At 46.8% G+C, this 22,923-nt stretch overlaps 1 protein-coding gene across 1 annotated transcript in view; it reads left to right on the plus strand.

The window, feature by feature from the left end:
• si:dkey-112m2.1 (transmembrane protein 132D) overlaps nt 1-13,357 on the plus strand; it is a 73,175-nt gene extending 59,818 nt beyond the window's left edge. Inside the window, exons 5-9 of the mRNA XM_063011142.1 lie at nt 513-656; nt 2,838-3,046; nt 3,564-3,831; nt 9,929-10,120; nt 12,307-13,357. Coding sequence (XP_062867212.1) covers nt 513-656; nt 2,838-3,046; nt 3,564-3,831; nt 9,929-10,120; nt 12,307-13,323 — 1,830 coding nt within the window. The 3' untranslated portion in view covers nt 13,324-13,357. The remainder of the gene's footprint in view (nt 1-512; nt 657-2,837; nt 3,047-3,563; nt 3,832-9,928; nt 10,121-12,306) is intronic.
• Nucleotides 13,358-22,923: the final 9,566 nt, after the last annotated feature.

The following is a 22,923-nucleotide window of genomic DNA, read 5'->3' on the forward strand; positions in this document are numbered from 1 at the left end:
TTAATCAGACTAGTAATCAGAAGGTTGCCGGTTTAAGCCTCACAACTGCCAAGTTGCTACTGTTGGGCCCTTGAGCAAGGCCCCTAACCCTTAAATTTTAAGGTTAATCAGACTATAAATCAGAAGGTTGCCGGTGACAAGTTGCCACTGTTGGGCCCCTACACAAGGCCCTTAATCTTAGACCTTAATGGTTAAGGTACTAGACTAGTAATCAGAAGTATGCTGGTTCAAGCCCCACCACTGCTAAGTTGCCACTGTTGGGCCCTTGAGTAAGGCCCTTAACCGTAAACCTTAATGGTTAATCGGACTAGTAATCAAAAGGTTGCCGGTTCAAGCCCCACCACTGCCAATTTGCCACTGTTGGGCCCTTGAGCAAGGCCCTTAACCCCAAACCTTAACGGTTAAGGTACTAGACTAGTAATCAGAAGGTTGCCGGTTCAAGCCTCACAACTGCCATGTTGTGGTGAGGGAGGGACGGATGAATGAGTTTGATCTCTCTGATCTGCCCGCAGGAGACGGAGATCCTCAACACCGCCGTCCTGACCGGGAGGACCGTCGCCATGCCCGTCAAAGTGGTCACCGTGGGAACGGACGGAGCCGTGAGCGACGTCACCGAGTCGGTGGAGTGCCGCTCGACCGATGAGGGCGTGGTTAAGGTGAGAGAGCGATGAGCGGGGTGGGCGGGGTCAGGTGGAGCTCTGAACGCCATACGGCTCTCTGTGGGACCTGTGTTGGAAGGGTCAGACACCGCAGCGACACCGACGGCGGTGTGAAAAAGTATTCACACCCCCTTCCAGTTTCTTCTTCCTGCAGTGCATTAGTACACCAAGAGAACAGAAATAAACACACTCTTTCTTACTTACTGTGATTAGTGTGTCTGACCTGTGTGTCACTGTTGTGAAAAAGTTATCACCCCCACCCCCCACACCTCGTTTACTCAATTAGTCCTTGTTAAGCTTCAGAATCTTCCTATCAGGATCAATCAGCACCTTTAAAGTTTCTACAGGAACACTACACACCCCGACCTCACCATCTTCCAAAAGCACCAAGACCCATGTGGCACAAAAGTATTGGGACACCCCAGGTGTTTTCTGAGGGATTGGCATCCTGTCAGGAATGGGTTTGCACCCAATGATTCCAGAAAGGAAAGGGAGGTGGACCCACTGTGACCCTGACCAGGTCAAAGCAGTGGTAAAACATCAAAATGAAACAAATGTGCAAAAGGAATTTCAGGAATTCTGGAAGGGGGCGAATACTTTTTTAACAGCTCTGTATTCATCCATATATTCATTCACAGTTTTACCACTGCTTTAGCCTGGTCAGGGTCCAAGTGGGTCCGATTCATGGGGCGAAAGGCGGGGAAACACCCCAGACACACACACACACACACACACACACACTTAGCTCCAGTTGACATAATGGTGGAAGGAATTTGGAGCACACAAAGGAAACCCACACAGAAACAGGGAGAACGTGCAAAACTCCACACAGAACGGACCCTGGGGAATCAAACCCAGACCCTTCTTGCTGTGAGGTGTGTGATAAATACAGGAATGTATTTATCACCCTAAAGGCTTCTTTAATGTACTTTCCAACTCCAGTGATGCCGAGATGAGAGAGCTGGAGCACCGACAGATTCGGAGGGGTGTGGGGGTTACGGGGGGCAAGTGGGGGGTGAGGGTGGCGAGTGGGGGACGAGGGGCGAGAGGGGGGCGGGGTGCATCCGAGACGGCGAAAATGGGATGAACACCTGCAGGGAGACAGTGAGCGGAGTCAATGAGCGATGACGTTTATTTAGCCTGGCACCTGGGCATGCCGGTTCCAGACACTTTTTCGAGAGGGGTGCGTGCCAGGGGTGCCAGGGGTGTGTGCTGCACCTGTTTTGGTTTGCACCCAGACCTCCTGTCGGTCTTCTGAAAAATGATTTGGGGGTAAGAGTAGCAGATCTGTGCTTAATTAGTGCCAGGAACAGCGGGTGGAACGGCGACCGTCGATGCCACGGTGCCCTCGTGACACCCCCCCCCCCATTCTCGACGGCATCCACAACGTCCTCCATGAGCGTCCTCGTCGTCTTCGGTACTGCCGATGGATCCCCCGCCAAAATTATGTGGACACCCCTTCACAGGCAGGAGAAACCTGCTATAACCTGGGGCAATAGTTTAGGGAAGGTCCTTTCATGTTCCAGTACACAGCACTACAAAGCCAGTTCTAAGACTTTAGGACTCCACTGAACCACAGTGAGAGCGAATCTCTCCACACCAAGGAATCTTCTGTGTGTGTGCGAGGGGGCACATACTTTTTCTGTTCTGTGTGGAGCATCTCTGTTAATTCAGCTGCTTCAGCCTGGTCAGGGTTGCAAAGGGTCCAGAGCTTCCTTTTAGGCAAAACACACCACGATCAGGAGCGATTAAGGGAAGCCAATGTAGTTTTTTGGGAGGTGTGAGGTTCTGAGCGTCCTCAAAAGATCAAACCCAGGACCTCAGGGAGCACGATACCGTGTCACACCCACACCAGGTCAGGGTCGCTAGGGGTCCAGAGCTTCCTATTGGGCAAAACACACCACGATCAGGAGCGATTAAGAGAAGCTGATGTTGTTTTTTGGGAGGTGTGAGGATCTGAGGTTCTGAGCGTCCTCAGAGGATCAAACCCAGGACCTTAGGGAGCACGGTACCATGTCACACCCACAACAGGTCAGGGTCGCGGAAGGTCCGCTTCCACCCATCCATCGCAGGGCTTCCACCCCTCACTCCCTCGGCCGAGATTCAAACCTGGATGGTGGGTAACGTGGCATCCCACTGCACCACCCGGTAACGGTGTCTTCTTTTGCCCCCCCTCAGGTTTCGGAGAGGTGCGATTACGTGTACGTGAACGGGAAGGAGAGCAGAGGGAGGGTGAAGACCACGCTGAACTTCACCTACAGCTACCTGAGCGCTCAGCTGGAGGTGAACGTCTGGATCCCTCGCCTCCCGCTGCACATCGACCTGTCCGACCCCGAACTCAGCCAGATCAAAGGATGGAGGGTCCCCGTCGCTACCGGCAACCAGAAGTGAGGGGCATGTTTTTTTTTGTCGTGCATGACCAACATTTGATATTGTGGCTCTAAAGCTCGTCCAGATCTTCAGATCGATATCGTTTGGGACAGATGCACCTCTTCCTCCGCCGCCAAATTTGGGGAAAACTTAAAAAAGCTCATGGTCAGGCGTCCAAATACTTTTGGTCATATAGGGTAAAGGGTTTTTCCAAAAAAACAAGAGGGGGTCGCAGACAAAAACAATAATAATGAAATAAACTGATTTTAACTGGCACGAGTGCACACAAAATAAACTTGTACATCAGCGCCACCTTGTGGCGTAACATCTTGTTAACCACAGTAGGACCAGATCACCACTAATTTTATTCATGAAGTTTATTTAGTTTGGGGTATGTCTGGGGTATGTCTGGGGTAGACGGGGATCCAACAGTGTACCTGCTGTGAGGTACGGTGGTGGTAGTTTAATACTCTGGAGTTGATTTGCTGCCGTTTGAACCGTAAGAATGACCCCGGGTGGGTCCGTGTGTTTCAGACCCGGCGAGGACAATGCTGACGAGGGCAGCAGGAAGGACCGCGGGTGTGGCCCGCTCTACCAGAGCACCACTTTCCGGGTTCTGACCCACTTGGTGGCAGACCCGGCTGAGGGGCGGGGGCAGCCGGACTTCCTGCTGGGCAGCGACTGGCAGGTGGACGTGACCGAGCTGGTCAGGGATCTGCTGAAGGTGGAGGACTCGCGGGTGGCGGGTCTGCGGGACGGACCGGTGCTGACGGGTCTCGGCGCGGGAACCACCAAACTCCAGGTGAGTAGTAGTGGTGGCAGAGGGTTCCTGAGGGACGGGAGGTCTGGAGAATCCACCACTGACTGAGGTAAAGAAGCGTCTGGCGAATGCAGGTTTCACCAGCCGAGCAGGTTCTCCTCGGCCAGCGCCGGGGCTTATCTGAGCCGTCCTGAACGTGTCGTGGATTTGTACACTGTGGATTTGTACATCTCTACACTGGCTTCCAGTTAGTTACAGAATAGAATTTAAAGTGCTGCTACTGGTCTATAAATCACTGAATGGGTTCGGCCCAGAATACATCTCAGAAATGTTTAGAGAATATAAACCCAGTAGATCTCTTAGATCCATGGACTCAGGTCAGCTAGTTGAGCTCAGAGTCCAAACTAAACATGGTGAAGCAGCATTTAGCTGTTGGGCTGCATATAACTGGAACAGACTGCCAGGAGATATTAGATGTTCCTCAAATGTAGAAATCTTTAAATCCAGGTTAAAAACATTTCTTTTTTCTTGTGCCTATGATTGAGCTCGAAATTTTTGCTATTACCCTCATTTTACCATATTTCTTTTAGTTTTTCATGCTCTTCTAAATTGTAGTGTATATTTTACTAAATTTTCTTTTAGTTTTCATGTTCTTAATTTTTTATCTCTCTTGTTTTAATTTCATATTCCCTAAATTGTAGGTTATACTTTACAATAATTTCTTTTAATTTTTCATGTCCTTAATTTTTTTTATCTCTCTTGTTTGAATTTCATGTTCTTAATTGTAACTAAATGTTTGCAAGAAGTCTTTCTGAGGTTCTAGATCTCAGGAATGTTTTAATGCTTTTAATTTATTTATTTTTTTCCTTATGTAAAGCACTTTGAATTGCCACTGTGTATGAAAGGTGCTATACAAATAAACTTGCCTTGCCTTGCCTTGTACCCAAGTACTCAAACCAATTCTCTCAATTTAGTCATATCCAGTTCCTGACTGTGAATCCGCTGCTGCTTCACAACCCCCGATCACCACACGTCAACATGTGTCCAGTCGGTCGCCGCTGCTTATCACCTGTCAGTGTTAGGTTCCCACACAGAGAGCCGTATCGTGCACGGAGAGACACGCTAAGCTCCACGTGACTCGCTTAGGAGTCTGGACCAGTCACAAAGATCGGATATTGTAGCAGTCGTAGGAATAGATGCCGTCCGACCTTTCCTCCACCAGACACGCCCAATTGCGTCTGTGTGGAGGCCCGGCCCGAGTCGGTGGGTCACGAGTTCCGACACTCCGCAGAGGTGAAACATAATACCTAGCATGCCATATATACAGTGTATCACAAAAATTAGTACACCCCTCACATTTCTGCAGATATTTAAGTATATCTTTTCATGGGACAACACTGACAAAATGACACTTTGACACAATGAAAAGTAGTCTGTGTGCAGCTTATATAACAGTGTAAATTTATTCTTCCCTCAAAATAACTCAATATACAGCCATTAATGTCTAAACCACCGGCAACAAAAGTGAGTACACCCCTTAGTGAAAGTTCCTGAAGTGTCAATATTTTGTGTGGCCATCATTATTTCCCAGAACTGCCTTAACTCTCCTGGGCATGGAGTTTACCAGAGCTTCACAGGTTGCCACTGGAATGCTTTTCCACTCCTCCATGACGACATCACGGAGCTGGCGGATATTCGAGACTTTGTGCTCCTCCACCTTCCGCTTGAGGATGCCCCAAAGATGTTCTATTGGGTTTAGGTCTGGAGACATGCTTGGCCAGTCCATCACCTTTACCCTCAGCCTCTTCAATAAAGCAGTGGTCGTCTTAGAGGTGTGTTTGGGGTCATTATCATGCTGGAACACCTGCGACCCAGTTTCCGGAGGGAGGGGATCATGCTCTGCTTCAGTATTTCACAGTACATATTGGAGTTCATGTGTCCCTCAATGAAATGTAACTCCCCAACACCTGCTGCACTCATGCAGCCCCAGACCATGGCATTCCCACCACCATGCTTGACTGTAGGCATGACACACTTATCTTTGTACTCCTCACCTGATTGCCGCCACACATGCTTGAGACCGTCTGAACCAAACAAATGAATCTTGGTCTCATCAGACCATAGGACATGGTTCCAGTAATCCATGTCCTTTGTTGACATGTCTTCAGCAAACTGTTTGCGGGCTTTCTTGTGTAGAGACTTCAGAAGAGGCTTCCTTCTGGGGTGACAGCCATGCAGACCAATTTGATGTAGTGTGCGGCGTATGGTCTGAGCACTGACAGGCTGACCCCCCACCTTTTCAATCTCTGCAGCAATGCTGACAGCACTCCTGCGCCTATCTTTCAAAGACAGCAGTTGGATGTGACGCTGAGCACGTGCACTCAGCTTCTTTGGACGACCAACGCGAGGTCTGTTCTGAGTGGACCCTGCTCTTTTAAAACGCTGGATGATCTTGGCCACTGTGCTGCAGCTCAGTTTCAGGGTGTTGGCAATCTTCTTGTAGCCTTGGCCATCTTCATGTAGCGCAACAATTCATCTTTTAAGATCCTCAGAGAGTTCTTTGCCATGAGGTGCCATGTTGGAACTTTCAGTGACCAGTATGAGAGAGTGTGAGAGCTGTACTACTAAATTGAACACACCTGCTCCCTATTCACACCTGAGACCTAGTAACACTAACAAATCACATGATATTTTGGAGGGAAAATGACAAGCAGTGCTCAATTTGGACATTTAGGGGTGTAGTCTCTTAGGGGTGTACTCACTTTTGTTGCCGGTGGTTTAGACATTAATGGCTGTATATTGAGTTATTTTGAGGGAAGAATAAATTTACACTGTTATATAAGCTGCACACAGACTACTTTTCATTGTGTCAAAGTGTCATTTTGTCAGTGTTGTCCCATGAAAAGATATACTTAAATATCTGCAGAAATGTGAGGGGTGTACTCACTTTTGTGATACACTGTATATATATACAAATAGATGGCACAGCGGGATATTCCGGGATCTCTCAGCTCTGCTAACGGTCGGCCTCTAGCAGACACGATCGGCAGTGCAGACAGTGCATTAGTCGCTAGTCTGCTGGGTGGGAAAAGACGTGACTAAAAATAAAGGGGGCGGGGTCTTGGACGCTGTGTAAGGACCCTGGTTAGTAGCTTGAGGTCAGCTCGCGACTCTCCGTGAGAGAGACCGACCCCACACGGTGATCCACCGAAGTACAGGTGAATAAGAAGGGGTCGGTGGAATGCGCACGCGACGGAGTGAGGGCGTGTCAGGAGAATATACCCTCCTCAGTACGCCATGGGGGTCTCCAGCAGAGGAAGAGGAACTGGCTATGACTAAACTGGGAGAAAAGGGAGACAATGCAGAAGAAGTAAAATAAACTCATCACGGCGGTTCTGAGTTTGGACTGTACTCTGACGGCGTCTCTTATCTAATCTAAATGATTTTCTGTCCTCGTGTGCTTTTCATTTCCGCTCTCGCCGCCGAACGTTAAAAGCAAATAATTTCTGACGTTGGGCACATCGCGGCCGCGGCGCACGCCCAAATTATACAGAGGCGCCGTCGGCTCTCTCCGATGTTCTATTTGATCGTCAAATTGCCTCTCGCTCGGGCCGCACCTCCGTCCCCCATCTGCAGGGGGTGGAAAATTAAAATCAGATAAAAGCAGAGTAACAGGTGGAGGATTCGGAGCCGCGAATCACACGCCGTCTGCTCCCGCCCATCACTAATCATCCGAGCTCACTCGTACCCCCCACGGTCACGGACGGGCACCGAGCGGCGGGTTCGGTTCCTCCAGTTCCTCCGGTGCCACACCCTCGTTTCACCTCATTAACTAGAACTGAAGGAATAACTACATCAAACAGAGCAGGACAAATACTGACAAACATCAACATGCCTGAGAGGCTAAATACTGATTATATACAGAGCAGAGGGGGTAATTACACTCACTCACTCATTTATTCATTCATTTACCCACGTGCTTATTTACACATGACATCCAAATACTGATTATATACAGAGCAGAGGGGGTAATTACACTCACTTATTCACGCATTCATTCATTTATATTTATTTACTTACTCATTAATTCATTTATTAATTCATTCATTCATTGACTCATTCATACACTCACTCATTCATTCACTCATTCATTCACTTATATACACTACCTGGCCAAAAAAAAAGGTCACCACCAGGATTTAACTAAGCAAATAGGTAAGAGCCTCCCATTGGATAATTACTGCATGGGTGATTGTTTCAGCTGGCAACAAGTTATTTAAGCCTAACTGATGCAGTGAGTAGCTTCTCATTTGTTAAACAACCATGTGGAAGGACACGTCCTGTGGTCATGGAAAAGATGTTCATCTGTTTTTGAAAGGTCAAATTATTGGCATCAGGCAGAGAAAACATCTAAGGAGATTTCTAAAACAACTAACATCGGGTTAAGAACTGTCCAACGCATTATTTTAAAAAGTGGAAGGACAGTGGGGGGGGGGCATCATCTTTAAGGAAGAAATGTGGTCGGAAAAAAATCTTGAATGATGGTGATTGGCGATCACTTAAACGTTTGGTGAATCAAATGGCATAAAAACTCCAGTAGAACTCTGGGATGTTTAATAGTGACAGTAAGAGCATTTCCACAAGCACAGTGTGAAGGGAACTCAAGGGATTGGGACTAAACAGCTGTGTAGCCTTAAGAAAACCACTCGTCAGTGAGGCTAACCGGCAAAAACGGCTTCAATTTGCTAGGGAGCAAAAAGATTGGACCCTGGAGCGATGGAAGAAGGTCATGTGGGCTGATGAGTCCAGATTTACCCTGTTCCAGAGTGATGGGCGCATCAGGGTAAGAAGAGAGGTGGCTGAAGTGATGCACCCATCATGCCTAGTGCCTACCGTACAAGCCTGTGGGGGCAGTGCTATGATCTGGGGTCGCTGCAGTCGGTCAGGGTCTAGGTTCAGCAACGTTATGTGCCCAAAGAATGAGGTCAGCTGACCACCTGAATATACTGAACCACCAGGTTATTCCATCAATGGATTTTTTCTTCCCTGATGGCACGGGCATATTCCACGATGACAATGCCAGGATTCATCAGTCAGATTGTGAACGAGTGCTTCAGGGAGCACGAGACATCATTCTCACACATGGATCGGCCACCACAGAGTCCAGACCTGAACCCCATTGAGAATCTTTGGGATGTGCTGGAGACGACGTTGTGCAGTGGTCCAAATCACCCATCATCACTACAAGATCTTGGGGTAAAATTAATGCAACTCTGGACAGAAATAAATGTTGTGACGTTGCAGAAGCTTGTGGAAACGATGCCACAGCGAATGCGTGCTGTCATCAAAGCTAAAGGCGGTCCAACCAAATATTAGAGTGTGTGACCTTTTTTTGGCCAGGCAGTGTATATACACACTCATTCATTCATCAGAAACCTGAAGGACTTGTAGGTGTAAATTTTTTCTAATTCATGTTTTCTGGCCACAAAAGTTGCTAACAGTTTAGGGAAGACCCTAAGTCCTGAACTCAGCCCCACTCGACAGCTCTGAGATGAACCGGAACATCAACTGAGGCTTTCTTGACCAACATCAATGCCAGCCATACTGACTGAACGGGCACAAATTCCTAAACACACATGACAAACTCCTATATATTCATTCTTTAAGGGTTTAGAATAAACAAGCTCACGCTCTACTCTAATACATGTCCACATACTTTTGGCCTAAAATGTCACTATACTGAGTGATGTGGCCTAATTCCTTATTAATTAATGATTAATTAACTACAGATGCTGACTCCTCTATGCCCGTATAAACAGGGTTTATAGGAGTGGACATAAATCACCTTGGACACTCCAAAATCTTGTGTACAAACCTTTCCAGAAAAGCAGAGACTGTTGTAGCTACAAAGCGGGTGGTAGGACGTCCAGTGTGGAGATGATTGGTGGAACAGGCAGTGAGGTATAACTGGGTGCAGAGTGAATTTGGGGGTGTGGAGTTGTACCCATGGTTCTGTGGCAGTGCCCGTTGCTGATATTTTTATCCTCTTGCTGCTGGCTGGCGTGTTTAATGCAGCGTGCTTATGTAAGAAACACCTGGCGCCGTGTGTTCTGACTGTCTGTGCCCTGTGCCGTGCCAGGTAACGTCGCCCCTGTCTGACGCGCTGCTGGCCGAGAGGACGGTGCGGGTGCTGGATGATAAAGTGAGCGTGGTGGATCTGGGTCTGCAGCTGGTTTCGGGACTGGCGCTCTCGCTGCAGCTCAGCCCGGGAAGCAACAGGGCCATCGTCGCCACGGCAACCACCCAGGATACCATGCACAGCCTCAAACAGGTACACACAACCATCATACAGGTACACAACAATCATACAGGAACACACAAACATCATGCAGCTACACACGACCATCACACAGCTACACACAACCATCACACAGCTACACACAACCATCACACAGCTACACACAACCATCATACAGATACACACAACCATCACGCAGCTACACACAACCATCGTACAGGTACACACGACCATCACACAGATACACACAACCATCATATGGGTACACACGATCATTACACAGATACATACGACTATCATACAGATACACACGACCATCATACAGAGACACACGACCATCATACAGATACACACGACCATCACACAGATACACACGACCATCACACAGGTACACACGACCATCACACAGGTACACACGACCATCACACAGGTACACAACAATCATACAGGTACACACAAACATCATACAGCTACACACAACCATCACACAGCTACACACGACCATCACACAGCTACACACAACCATCACACAGCTACACACAACCATCATACAGATACACACAACCATTACGCAGCTACAAAACCATCACACGGGTACACACAACCATCGTACAGGTACACACGACCATCACACAGATACACACGACCATCACACAACCATCACACAGATACACACGACCATCACACAGGTACACACGACCATCACACAGGTACACACGACCATCATACAGATACACACAACCATCACACAGGTACACACAACCATCGTACAGGTACACATGACCATCATACAGAGACACACGACTATCATACAGATACACACAACCATCACACAGATACACACGACCATCACACAGGTACACACGACCATCACACAGGTACACACGACCATCATACAGATACACACAACCATCACACAGGTACATGACCATCATACAGGTACACACAACCATCACACAGGTACATGACCATCATACAGATACACACGACCATCACACAGGTACACACGACCATCACACAGGTACACACGACCATCATACAGATACACACAACCATCACACAGGTACATGACCATCAAAAAGATACACACAACCATCATACAGATACACACAACCATCATACAGATACACACAACCATCACACAGGTACACACAACCATCATACAGATACACACAACCATCATACAGGTACACACAACCATCATACAGATACACACAACCATCATACAGATACACACAACCATCATACAGGTACACACAACCATCATACAGGTACACACAACCATCATACAGATACACACAACCATCACACAGGTACACACAACCATCACACAGATACACACAACCATCATACAGATACACACAACCATCATACAGGTACACACAACCATCATACAGATACACACAACCATCATACAGATACACACAACCATCATACAGATACACACAACCATCATACAGACAGCGTGGAGGCAGCAGCGTGGTGGCGGCAGCGTGGTGGCGGCAGCGTGGTGGCACCGTCTCGCCCGTCAGCGGGTGCTGTCTGTAATCAGAATCACGGGAGGAACAGAGGCGCGGCAGAGAGGACCCGATCCGAACCTCCGATTAGATTCAGATCAGATCACTGTGCTGTTTATCTGAGAAACATCAAAAAGATTTTTATTTATAACACAAATATAAACAAACAATCAGATCTGTAACAGTGCTGTACGATCAAAAGTATGTGGACGCCCCTCCTGATAACTGAATTTAGTTGGTTTTGTCCCATCTGTTGCTATCAGGTGTATACAATTATATTCAGTAAGGTAAATGATATGCTTTTAACATTGTGCCAACAGTTTAGGGAAGTCCTCTATCTCTTCTAACATAATTACACCTTTCAGCACAAAGCAGCTCTGTAGAGACGTGGTTTGAATAGTTCCAGACAGTTGTTCAACCCAAAACTTTTGAACTTCACCAGTCCTTCTCTTCCTGACTCTATTGACTGAACAGGCACAAATTCCCACAGACACGTTCTCTCTAAAGTCTTGTAGAAAGGCTTCCTACTAGAGCGGATAATATTAAAGCTACAAAGTAAAGACGGAGCGATTTAATATGAACGCAGACGGTTTTGGAAAGGGGAAGCTCACAGTCGGGTGTCCCAATACTTTTGAACATTTTTTGGAGGAGATGATTTAATATTTTTAATCAATTTAGTTTTAATGGTTTGTGTTTTTTTAGGAATCTCTGGTAAGCGCGTGGCTGCACTTCAGCGACGGTGCGGTGACGCCTCTGGACCTGTTCGACCCCGCCCACTTCACGCTGACGGCGGTGTCGGTGGACGAGCGCGTGGTCTCCGTCCGGAGGGTCCCGTGGTGGAAGACGCCCGTGGTGGTGGTGAAGGGCGAGGGGCAGGGCACGCTGGTCCGGGTGGAGATGTCCGGATCCGAGTCATGCCAGAAGAACAAGCGTCGGGCCGTCCTGGCGTCCGCCAGCGCCAACGTCCGGGTCAAGTTCACCCGCCACGACGACGACGGCGAGGGCCGAGCCGAGGATCGGAGAACGCACAGAGCGAATAATTCTCACCACGTGATTACGAGTTCAGACGCCGGCATCGTGACCCGAGCCGCCGCCACCACCAAAACCTCCGCCGGCGAAGACAAGCGGAACGCTCCCGTGGACTTCCCGACGCGACCCGACCTCCCGCAGGAGGACCTGCTGCAGGCGCGGCGCGGACTCACCGACCTGGAGATCGGCATGTACGCCCTGCTGGGGGTCTTCTGCCTGGCGATCCTGGTGTTCCTGATTAACTGCGTCTCGTACACGCTGCAGTACCGGAACAAGCAGCTGCCCATGGACTGCCAGGAGACCATGCCGCACTCCCACGACTGGGTGTGGCTGGGGCACGAGGGCGAGCTGTGCCTCCAGCAGGATGACCTCAGCGCCACCGTGGACGTTGGCGCCGCCCTGGAGGAGGCCAGCACGCTCCTGAACGGCGTCTCCGGTCAGAAAGGACAGGCGGCGCACAAGGAGCACAAGAGTGACGTGAACTCGCCCACCACCAAACGGAAACGGGTCAAGTTCCAGACCTTCAGCGGCAGCTCCAGATCGGGCGGCGGTTGCCCGGGAAACAGCCCGCTGGGCGTCAGGCAGAACGATATCAAGTGGGTTTGTCCGGACATCGAGCTCGGGGACTCCATGGAGCTCCGGAATTACATGGAGAGGCTGAACGAGAACGCCAGCAAGAGCGCGGCGTAGCGTCATCCGTTTTCCTCTCTTGCACTATTTATTTCGGCGTAGCTCACCCATATGCCTTCAGGGTAAAGAAGGACGGGGGGCGGACGGGGGGCGGGCAGGGGGCGGGCGGGGGAACGGGGGGGGTACATGAAAAGACAGGCCTGTCGTCAGGTCTTGTTTCCATGGCAACTGTCAAAAGGGTTTCGGGATTAGAAGGGAAGGCGGACGATGAAAGTGGTCGTGGAACTGCCGAGGAACCTAAACGTATATTATACACACGTATATCATATATACATTTATACATATCATATATCATATATCATATATCATCGGGCTCGTATGAGAGAGGTGCGCTACATGGGCTGAAGTATTGGGACACCCGACCGTGAGCTCGGCGGACGCCCCGTTCCAAAACCGTCTGCGTTTATATCAGATCGATCCGTCTTTCCTTTGTAGCCTTTCTACAGGACTTTGGAGGGAGTGTGTCTGTGGGAATTTGTCCCTGTCCAGTCAATAGAGTCAGGAAGAGGACGCACGGGACATTTGCACATAGAGCTGCTTTGTGCTCAGGGGTGTAATCATACCGGAAGAGAGAGGGGGGACTTCCCTAAACTGTTACCACACTATTAAAATCATATTATTTACCTTACTGTATGTCATTTTTATTCACCTTAAGTTAAGGAGGGGCGTCCACATACTTTTGGGTGTATAGTATCGCCTTACGGTGAGAAGGGCCTGGATTCGATTCTCCAGAGTACTTTGTGTGCAGAGTTTTGCATGTTCTCCCTGTGTCCAAGTGGGTTTTCTCCTACAAACTCCTAAAAGACATGCAGTCAGGATAATTAGACCTACTGAAAAATTACACAAGTGTGTGTGTGTGTGTGTGTGTGTTGGACCCACCGCAACCCTGACCATAGAATGCAGTGGTGAAACAGACAATGAATGAATTAATAAATGAATGAATGAATGAATGATTCAATCACATGACTTCAGTAATGTCCAATAATAACCTGAATGACATTTGACCTAAACTATATGACCAAAAGTATGTGGACACCCGGACAAACTCACAGGGTTTTGGAGTGTGAGTGTGGGAATTTGTGATTTTTACACACATCATATAGTCACTTATGTTTTATCCCTGGCTTGCAGTCGGCGTTCCAGTTCATCCCAGATGTGTTCCTCCACACCGAAATCCTGTGCACAGGGTCACGGTCCTGCCCTTCCCTAACGTGTTGTTCAGGTGTTAGCAGTGGGTGAAACAGCCGAGCTCTGTAGTAAGGAGGGGCGTCCACATACTTCTACCCCATGTAGTGTGTATTTAAGGGTAAATAATGGATCTGTAGGTTATGATATAGAGTACATGTACACATTCTACATCTATATACATATATAAATAGAAATATATATACACACACGCACGCACGTATACATCTGTACATAAACATTTACTGATGATGATGTAAAACCACATTTTATAAGATTTTACATATTTTTATAAATCCTGTAGTGTGTGTGTGTGTGTGTGTGTGTGTGTGTGTGTGTGTGGGGATTAAAGCTGCTGTAGGTGAGTTACACTTCAGTACCTTCATATACTGATACACTCCAACACTTCACTCATTCACTCATTCACTCACTCACTCAGGTTTACACTAATCCACTTCAACACTACATTAATTCACTCACTTACTCAATCATTCACTCATTCATTTTCTTAGATTTACACTTCGGTACCTACATATACTGATACACTCCACTCCAACACACTTCATTCATTCATACACTTAGATTTACACTGAAGGGCCTTTACACATCGATACACTCCATCACCATTGATTCATTCATTCACTCGTTCACTCACACATTCTCCCAGATTTACACACTGATAATTCATCACCTTTGATTCATGCATTTATTCATTTATTCACTCACTCATTTACACTTTAGTTATTTCACTTTAGACTTTCACATACTGATGCACTCCAATACTATTCATTCAGTCAGTCATTAAATCATTCACTCATTTATTTATTCATATACTTACTCATTTATTCATTCCTTCATCCTTATTTTCTCAGATTTCCACTTCAGAACTTTCACACACGTATACACTCCAACACTATTCATTCACTCACACATTACACTTCATTACCTTCACATAACAAAACACTCCAACACGATTGACTCATTCATGCATTCATCCACTCACTCACTCACTCACTCAGATTTACACTTCAATACCTAGGGAAGGTCTGTAAAGCCCAGTCAAAGTTCAGAGTTAAACCACAGACGTCTGTGGCGAGACCTGAATATGGACGTTCACAGACGCTCATTATCCATACTTTATACATCCATGAAGAATGGGATAAACCGCCCAAATCATGTAACTGCTGCCAAAGAGGCGTCTACTAATTATTGATAAAGGGTCTGAATACTTTCTGAATCCACTGTGGGTGGTTGTTTTCAAGAAACCAGAGTCACCGAGACCCTGACCAGGATAAAGCGGTGGTTAGACATGAAAATGGAATGAATTGAAAACTGAATGATTACCTGATAACTGATCAGGTTTGAAGGTTCTGGATTGGCCTAAATTCAGATGATTTAAGTCTAATCGTTGATAAGTGGCCCCTGAGCAAGGCCCCTAACTTTCTCGATGTATTCATTAACAATTGGGAGATAAACGCCACAAAATGAACACGATCAGATGTGAAACAAACCATGTCATCTCACCATTTATTAAAGGTAGACTTGCTAACTTCACTTACAGCAGCTTTAATGCAAACAGAGTCAGTTTGGGGGATTTTATGATGATGATGATGATGATGATGATGATGTGTGTAAATATTCTAGATGATCGTGTCACAGAATTCACAACAGAGAAACTGTACTGTGATACCTGATGTTTTTGTGTACAGATACTTTGTTTTAATGAAATGATAAAAGATAATCACCTCATTTCATCCTGTGACTGTTGATTCGCCATGTTACTCTAACTTTCTCTGTTTTCGGTGGAGCAGGGTTGCCAGATTGCTGCATAAAACCTCTTTCAAGACGCGCCAAAACACTACACATGAAAAACGGTCGCTGGGTTGCCAGATTGTTAGTCATTTCCAGCCAAAACGTGTTTCAAATCCCGACAGAATGCAAATACACAGAAAAACAGCCGCTGTTCAGAATTAACAATATTAATATTAAACACGAACTGCTTATAAACTGCTGAAATACACCGATCAGGCATAACATTAAAACCACCTCCTTGTTTCTACACTCACTGTCCATTTTATCAGCTCCACTTACCATATAGAAGCACTTTGTAGTTCTACAATTACTGACTGTAGTCCATCTGTTTCTCTACATGCTTTGTTACCCCCTTTCATGCTGTTCTTCAATGGTCAGGACCCCCACAGGACCCCCCCAGAGCAGGTATTATTTAGGTGGTGGATGATTCTCAGCACTGCAGTGACACTGACATGGTGGTGGTGTTAGTGTGTGTTGTGCTGATATGAGTGGATCAGACACAGCAGCGCTGCTGGAGTTTTTAAATACCGTGTCCACTCACTGTCCACTCTATTAGACACTCCTACCTAGTCGGTCCACCTTGTAGATGTAAAGTCAGAGACGATCGCTCATCTATTGCTGCTGTTTGAGTCGCTCATCTTCTAGACCTTCATCAGTGGTCACAGGACTCTGCCCACGGGGCGCTGTTGGCTGGATATTTTTGGTTGGTGGACGATTCTCAGTCCAGCAGTGACAGTGAGGTGTTTAAAAACTCCAGCAGCCCTGCTGTGTCTGATCCACTCATACCAGCAAAACACACACTAACACACCACCACCATGTCAGTGGGGGTCCTGACCATTGAAGAACAGATGGACTACAGTCAGTAATTGTAGAACTACTGTGCAAAGTGCTTCTATATGGTAAGTGGAGCTGATAAAATGGACAGTGAGTGTAGAAACAAGGAGGTGGTTTTAATGTTATGGCTGATCTGTGTAAGTTATAACAGAAATGCAGACAGGTTGCTGGGATGACGCTCTTGTTCTCTATAGTTGTTTTGTTCTCCAGGGATTCTTTGGCCACTCGAACCATCCTCCTTACCGCTCGTGCGGTCAAGATAAACTCACGTTCTCCTCCAAGCATCTTCTTAACATCATCGGTTTCATGATTCGTGCAACTCAACACCCGAGCCAGTAATTTTGGCACACGAAGGTTTTTAATAATGAATTCTATTAATTACATTGAAAAGATCAAAAGAATAAACAATGCAGAACATTTTTACAGCCTGTTTGGTTTGGATGTTCATAGAAGGGGGCTGTAGGTCGCTGTGTGCATATTTTTGATCCACAACAATTTACACAAATGATAAAAGAGCTAACATTTGTGACCCCCCTCGTCCCACGCACACATTTATTCAGTCAGAAATAAAGAATAGTTCCAGAGATGAATAAAGACCTACAGTGAACTGTATGTAAACTTTTGACCTGAACAAGTCACCAAAATAAAGAAGCAGACGTCAGCCATCAAACACGTCTCGTCTGATTTTATTTTTGGCAAACAGTTCCACATACACGATATGGCCAAAAGTATTCGAATGCCTGACCGTGCGCTAGTTCAAAAACAAACGATATTAAAATACAGAGACCTTAATGTGATTTTTTGAGTTTTGAAGGACGTCTGTGTGTGGGAATTTGTGCTTGTTCAAATGTTAGCTGATGCTGGTCAAGTAAAGCCTCGGTTGATATTCCAATTCATTCCAAAGCTGTTTAATGGAGGCTCTGTGCAGGCCAGTGGCGTTTCTTTAAACATTATTACATTTTCAGCATTAAGCAGACGCTTTTATCCAAAGTACTGTGACAGTATACAGTCTAAGTAACTGAGGGTTAAGGGCCTTGCTCAAGGGCCTAACAGTGGCAATCTGGCAGTGGTGGGGTTTGAACCAGCAACCTTCTGTTTACTAGTCCATTACCTTAACCACTAGGCTACAACTGCCCTTAAGGCAACTGCCTTTAAACCTTTATAGAGCTTGCTTGAAAGGCCCTAAGTTGGAAGCACATTATTTTCTCTATATGATTTATTACACCTGTTAATAACAGTTGTGGCTGAAACGTAAGAATTCAGTAATTAAAAAAGGCGTCCCAATACTTTTGTCCGTACAGTGTACCTGTTCTCAGGTAATGCGAGTCGTGAGAGGTACAAGCGTAGCCACAAATTTTAAGAACGCATTTCTGGACTCTCTTTTTTTATTTGAAATCTGTTCATCTTCTCAGTGGTGATTTATTGGTCTGATGTTTTTTCCTCTGTGCTGCTTCATTCTGACGTTAGATTGGATTTATTTCCGTGTCGTGTCTGTCTGATAAATGCGCAGAATAAATGGATTTTGTCACCCGATAATGTTTCTCCTTTGATTGATTTTTGCTTCCTTCTCGGATTTTATTGTATTCCAGATGATATTAGTCTGCATTCGATTACGTTACGAGGCTCCCGGGGGCCCGGAATCTGATTTCCGTTCTTAAATACCGCCATATTGGATTCTGTAAAAGCTGTGAATGTAAAAAAAATTTTTTATCAGATGTCACCTGCTTTCAAACACCATCCTGTCGGTCAGCATCCCAGTGCCTGGTGCATCTCTTCTTCTGGTAAATGCCCCACACACACAATCCTGGAGAAAACTGAACCTGACCTTCTTGTGTTGCTCTGATGTCCAGTTCTAATTCCTGGGTGCACATTAGGAGTAGGAGCCTTCACTAGTGGACAGGAGATGCACTGACTGGACTCTGACTGGCACTGAAGGGTTTGATGTGCTGTGTTGTGCCACATTCACCTCATCACCAGGATAATAAATAGTAGGAAAAACACTCACTCACTCATTCACTCAATTTCTTAACCGCTTATCTACTTAGGGTAGCGGGGGGTGCTGGAGCCTATGCCAGCTTTTCAATGGGCGCAAGGCACACAGTAACACCCTGGACGGGGCGCCAGTCCATCACAGGGCAGACACACATACACACACCCCTTCACCTATAGGGCAATTCAGCTTGCCAAAGCAAACCAAATCCGTTTATTTGGGATAACTCCCAATTTGGCAACCCTGTAGTAGCGCTGCTGTGAAGTAAGTGGGACTCGATCATGACAGGAATCGTGACGGGACTCAAAATTCACTCCATAACCTTAAATAATTTGGGGGTTTTGGGCTGTTTTATTACCAAAATAAAGGCACTTGATGTTCCTCTGACAGCAGACCACGTGTATGAGGTCTGAATTTTGTTTCTCAACGTGAATCTTTACATTTTACAGGTGATTCCTGGGTGCACATTGTGGGAGCTTTCAATGGTGGACAGGAGATGCATGGGGACTCTGGAACTGAAGGGTTTGATGCTCTGTGTTGTGCCACATTCACCTCATCACTAGGAATAAAATCTGTAAAACACGTCTTAATAAATATATATTTTTAATTATGATAAAAATCAGGCGTGATATCACCCACCCACCCACATATAAACTTTTTTACCTTTATGACTGGTGCAGCCTTGCTAATGTGCGCTTTAGAATCACCCCCTGTGGCGGGTACCATACAAGCTTTTAGTTCATACCATCCCAAATTTTGTCCACCCGCCAAAGCATCTTGTTTTCTGCCAATTTCAAACCAAATCCGCATATTTGGGATAACGCCCAATCTGGCAACCATGTGGTAGCGCTGCTGTGAAGTAAGTGGGACTCGATCATGACAGGAATCGTGACGGGACTCAAAATTCACTCCATAACCTTAAATAATTTGGAGTTTGGGGTGTTTTATTGCCGAAATAAAGGCACTTGATGTTCCTCTGACAGCAGACCACGTGTATGAGGTCTGAATTTTGTTTCTCAACGTGAATCTTTACATTTTACAGGTGATTCCTGGGTGCACATTGTGGGAGCTTTTAATGGTGGATAGGAGGCGCATGGGGACTCTGACTGGTACAGAAGGGTTTGATGCTCTGTGGTGCCACATTCATCTTATCACCAGGAATAAAATCATCACACTTTGATCCACAGTAGATCTTCTGTTTTGTGAGGGAGGTCCTACCTCCCGTTAATAACGGGCATCGCCCACACTGGTACCCGGGACCATTTCTCCTCAGAGAGAGAGACAAACACACTAATTAACTAACGAGTTTTTATCCATGCTAATGTGACATTTCAGCGCAACCTTTCAAGCTCAATTAGTGCATCCCGTTACCCACCCAGATGCCAACGATGTGCCAATTAACCCAATTACCATGACAAGCTCTACCAATCACTTCAAATACAACGTAAAAATGTGGGCACAGGGAGACAAACTCAACCCATCCACAGACTGCTACAAAGAGTGTGTGTTTAAATGTGGTACCTGGCCACGCCCTCTAATTACTCCATTCAGGTATCTCAGCCCCGCCCACTGCTCACAGATGTATTAAATCAATCCTTTAATTTCCATGTTTCGCCAGCCAGCGCTGTATCCTGGTCAGGGTGGTGGCGGGTCCGGTTTGCCGGAATCACCAGGAGTGACGAGGACCGACGGGATCAGTATGAAATTTGTAACAACAGTTTGGGGAAGGACCTTTGTGTGTTCCAGCATGCCTGCGCTCCTGTTTAGTGTGGAGGAACTGAACAGTTTGAGATGAATTGGAATGATTTTCTCAGACAGGGCACAAATTCCTACACACACAGTCCAACATCAAGCTTGGTAAACATTATCGGGGGTAAGTGTTTTTTTTGTTCACTTTCAGGTCTCTTAGGTGAAAGTCTTTATTTAAATAGCACCATCAGTGCCAGGCGTGCCAGCTTTGCCTCATCAGAATGAGGACAGAAACAATACGAGTTCAGTAGAGGAAACGCTACACGACACTCTCAGACGCTCCTGGCTAATTCGTCTCCCAGCGGGCGCGGCCTTTTTCAGATCCCTCGGCGGGGATCCCTCCATAACAGGCTCTGTTTTGTCTTTTATCTGAGCTGATATTTTAGGATTTGGGTCTTTGCTGGGGGTCCCGGGGGGAATCACGCCCGCTCAGACTGTGTCTGCTTGTAAGGATGGCATTTACACTCTCCCGTCTCTCAGTGGTTCTCTTTGTCCGCCTGGTCCGAGTCTCTGGGGGGCGGAAGCTTTATGGCGCCTCATGGGGGGTCGACGTGACTGACGTGGGTCTGAAGTGATGATATAGAGTTAATCAAAAGTATAAACCAGGGTGCTGAGGTGGCACAGCGGTAAAACATGGTAGAAGGAAAAGGATTGGCTCGTCCGGGGGAGGGAGGGTCGTACGGGTTCCTATTGTAGGTCAGATCTGATGGTGCGAACCCTTTATAAACTAATCCCCCCCGGGTGGTTCCGAGGAAGGATGAGGGGGGTCTGGAGGCGCCGCGGCGATGACAAAGATCATCTGAGCGTATTATACGAACCATCACGTTACACGACATTATTTCCTGCCGTCAAGCTCAGATCAGAGGAATCAGACGCCACCGCTCCGTACATTCAACAAACGATGCCGGTGAAATACGGTACGCACAAACACTCCATCACACCACCGGCGCACGCCGTCTCAGTCCGAGTCTCAGTTTAGGTCTCTGTCCGAGTCTCAGTCCGAGTCTCAGTTTAGGTCTCAGACCGAGTCTCGGTTTAAGTCTCAGTCCGAGTCTCAGTCTGAGTCTTAGTTTAGGTCTCAGTCCGAGTCTCAGTTTAGGTCTCAGACCGAGTCTCAGTTTAAGTCTCAGTCCGAGTCTCAGTCCGAGTCTCAGTCCGAGTCTCAGTTTAGGTCACTATCCGAGTCTCAGTTTAGGTCTCTGTCCGAGTCTCAGTCTGAGTCTCAGTTTAGGTCTCTGTCCGAGTCTTAGTTTAGGTCTCTGTCCGAGTCTCAGTCCGAGTCTCAGTTTAGGTCTCAGACCGAGTCTCAGTTTAAGTCTCAGTCCGAGTCTCAGTCCGAGTCTCAGTTTAGGTCTCTATCCGAGTCTCAGTTTAGGTCTCTGTCCGAGTCTCAGTCTGAGTCTCAGTTTAGGTCTCTGTCCGAGTCTCAGTCTGAGTCTCAGTTTAGGTCTCTGTCCGAGTCTTAGTTTAGGTCTCAGTCTGAGTCTCAGTTTAGGTCTCTGTCCGAGTCTCAGTTTAGGTCTCTGTCCGAGTCTCAGTTTAGGTCTCAGACTAAGTCTCAGTTTAAGTCTCAGTCCGAGTCTCAGTCCGAGTCTCAGTCCGAGTCTCAGTTTAGGTCTCTGTCCGAGTCTCAGTTTAGGTCTCTGTCCGAGTCTCAGTTTAGGTCTCTGTCCGAGTCTCAGTCTGAGTCTCAGTTTAGGTCTCTGTCCGAGTCTTAGTTTAGGTCTCTGTCCGAGTCTCAGTCCGAGTCTCAGTTTAGGTCTCTGTCCGAGTCTCAGTTTAGGTCTCTGTCCGAGTCTCAGTCCGAGTCTCAGTTTAGGTCTCAGACCAAGTCTCAGTCCGAGTCTCAGTTTAAGTTTCAGTCCAAGTCTCAGTTCAAGTCTTAGTCCGAGTCTTAGTTTAAGTCTCAGTTCAATTCTCAGGCCGAGTCCCTGTTTAAGTCTATACCCGAGTCTCATTTTGATTTTCTGTTTGAGTCTCAAGTCTTAGAGCGAGTCTTATACAGGAATCTGTTTAATGCACAATAAAA

This window comes from Trichomycterus rosablanca, chromosome 16 (genome assembly GCF_030014385.1).
Source record: "Trichomycterus rosablanca isolate fTriRos1 chromosome 16, fTriRos1.hap1, whole genome shotgun sequence".
Classification (NCBI taxonomy): Eukaryota; Metazoa; Chordata; class Actinopteri; order Siluriformes; family Trichomycteridae; genus Trichomycterus; species Trichomycterus rosablanca.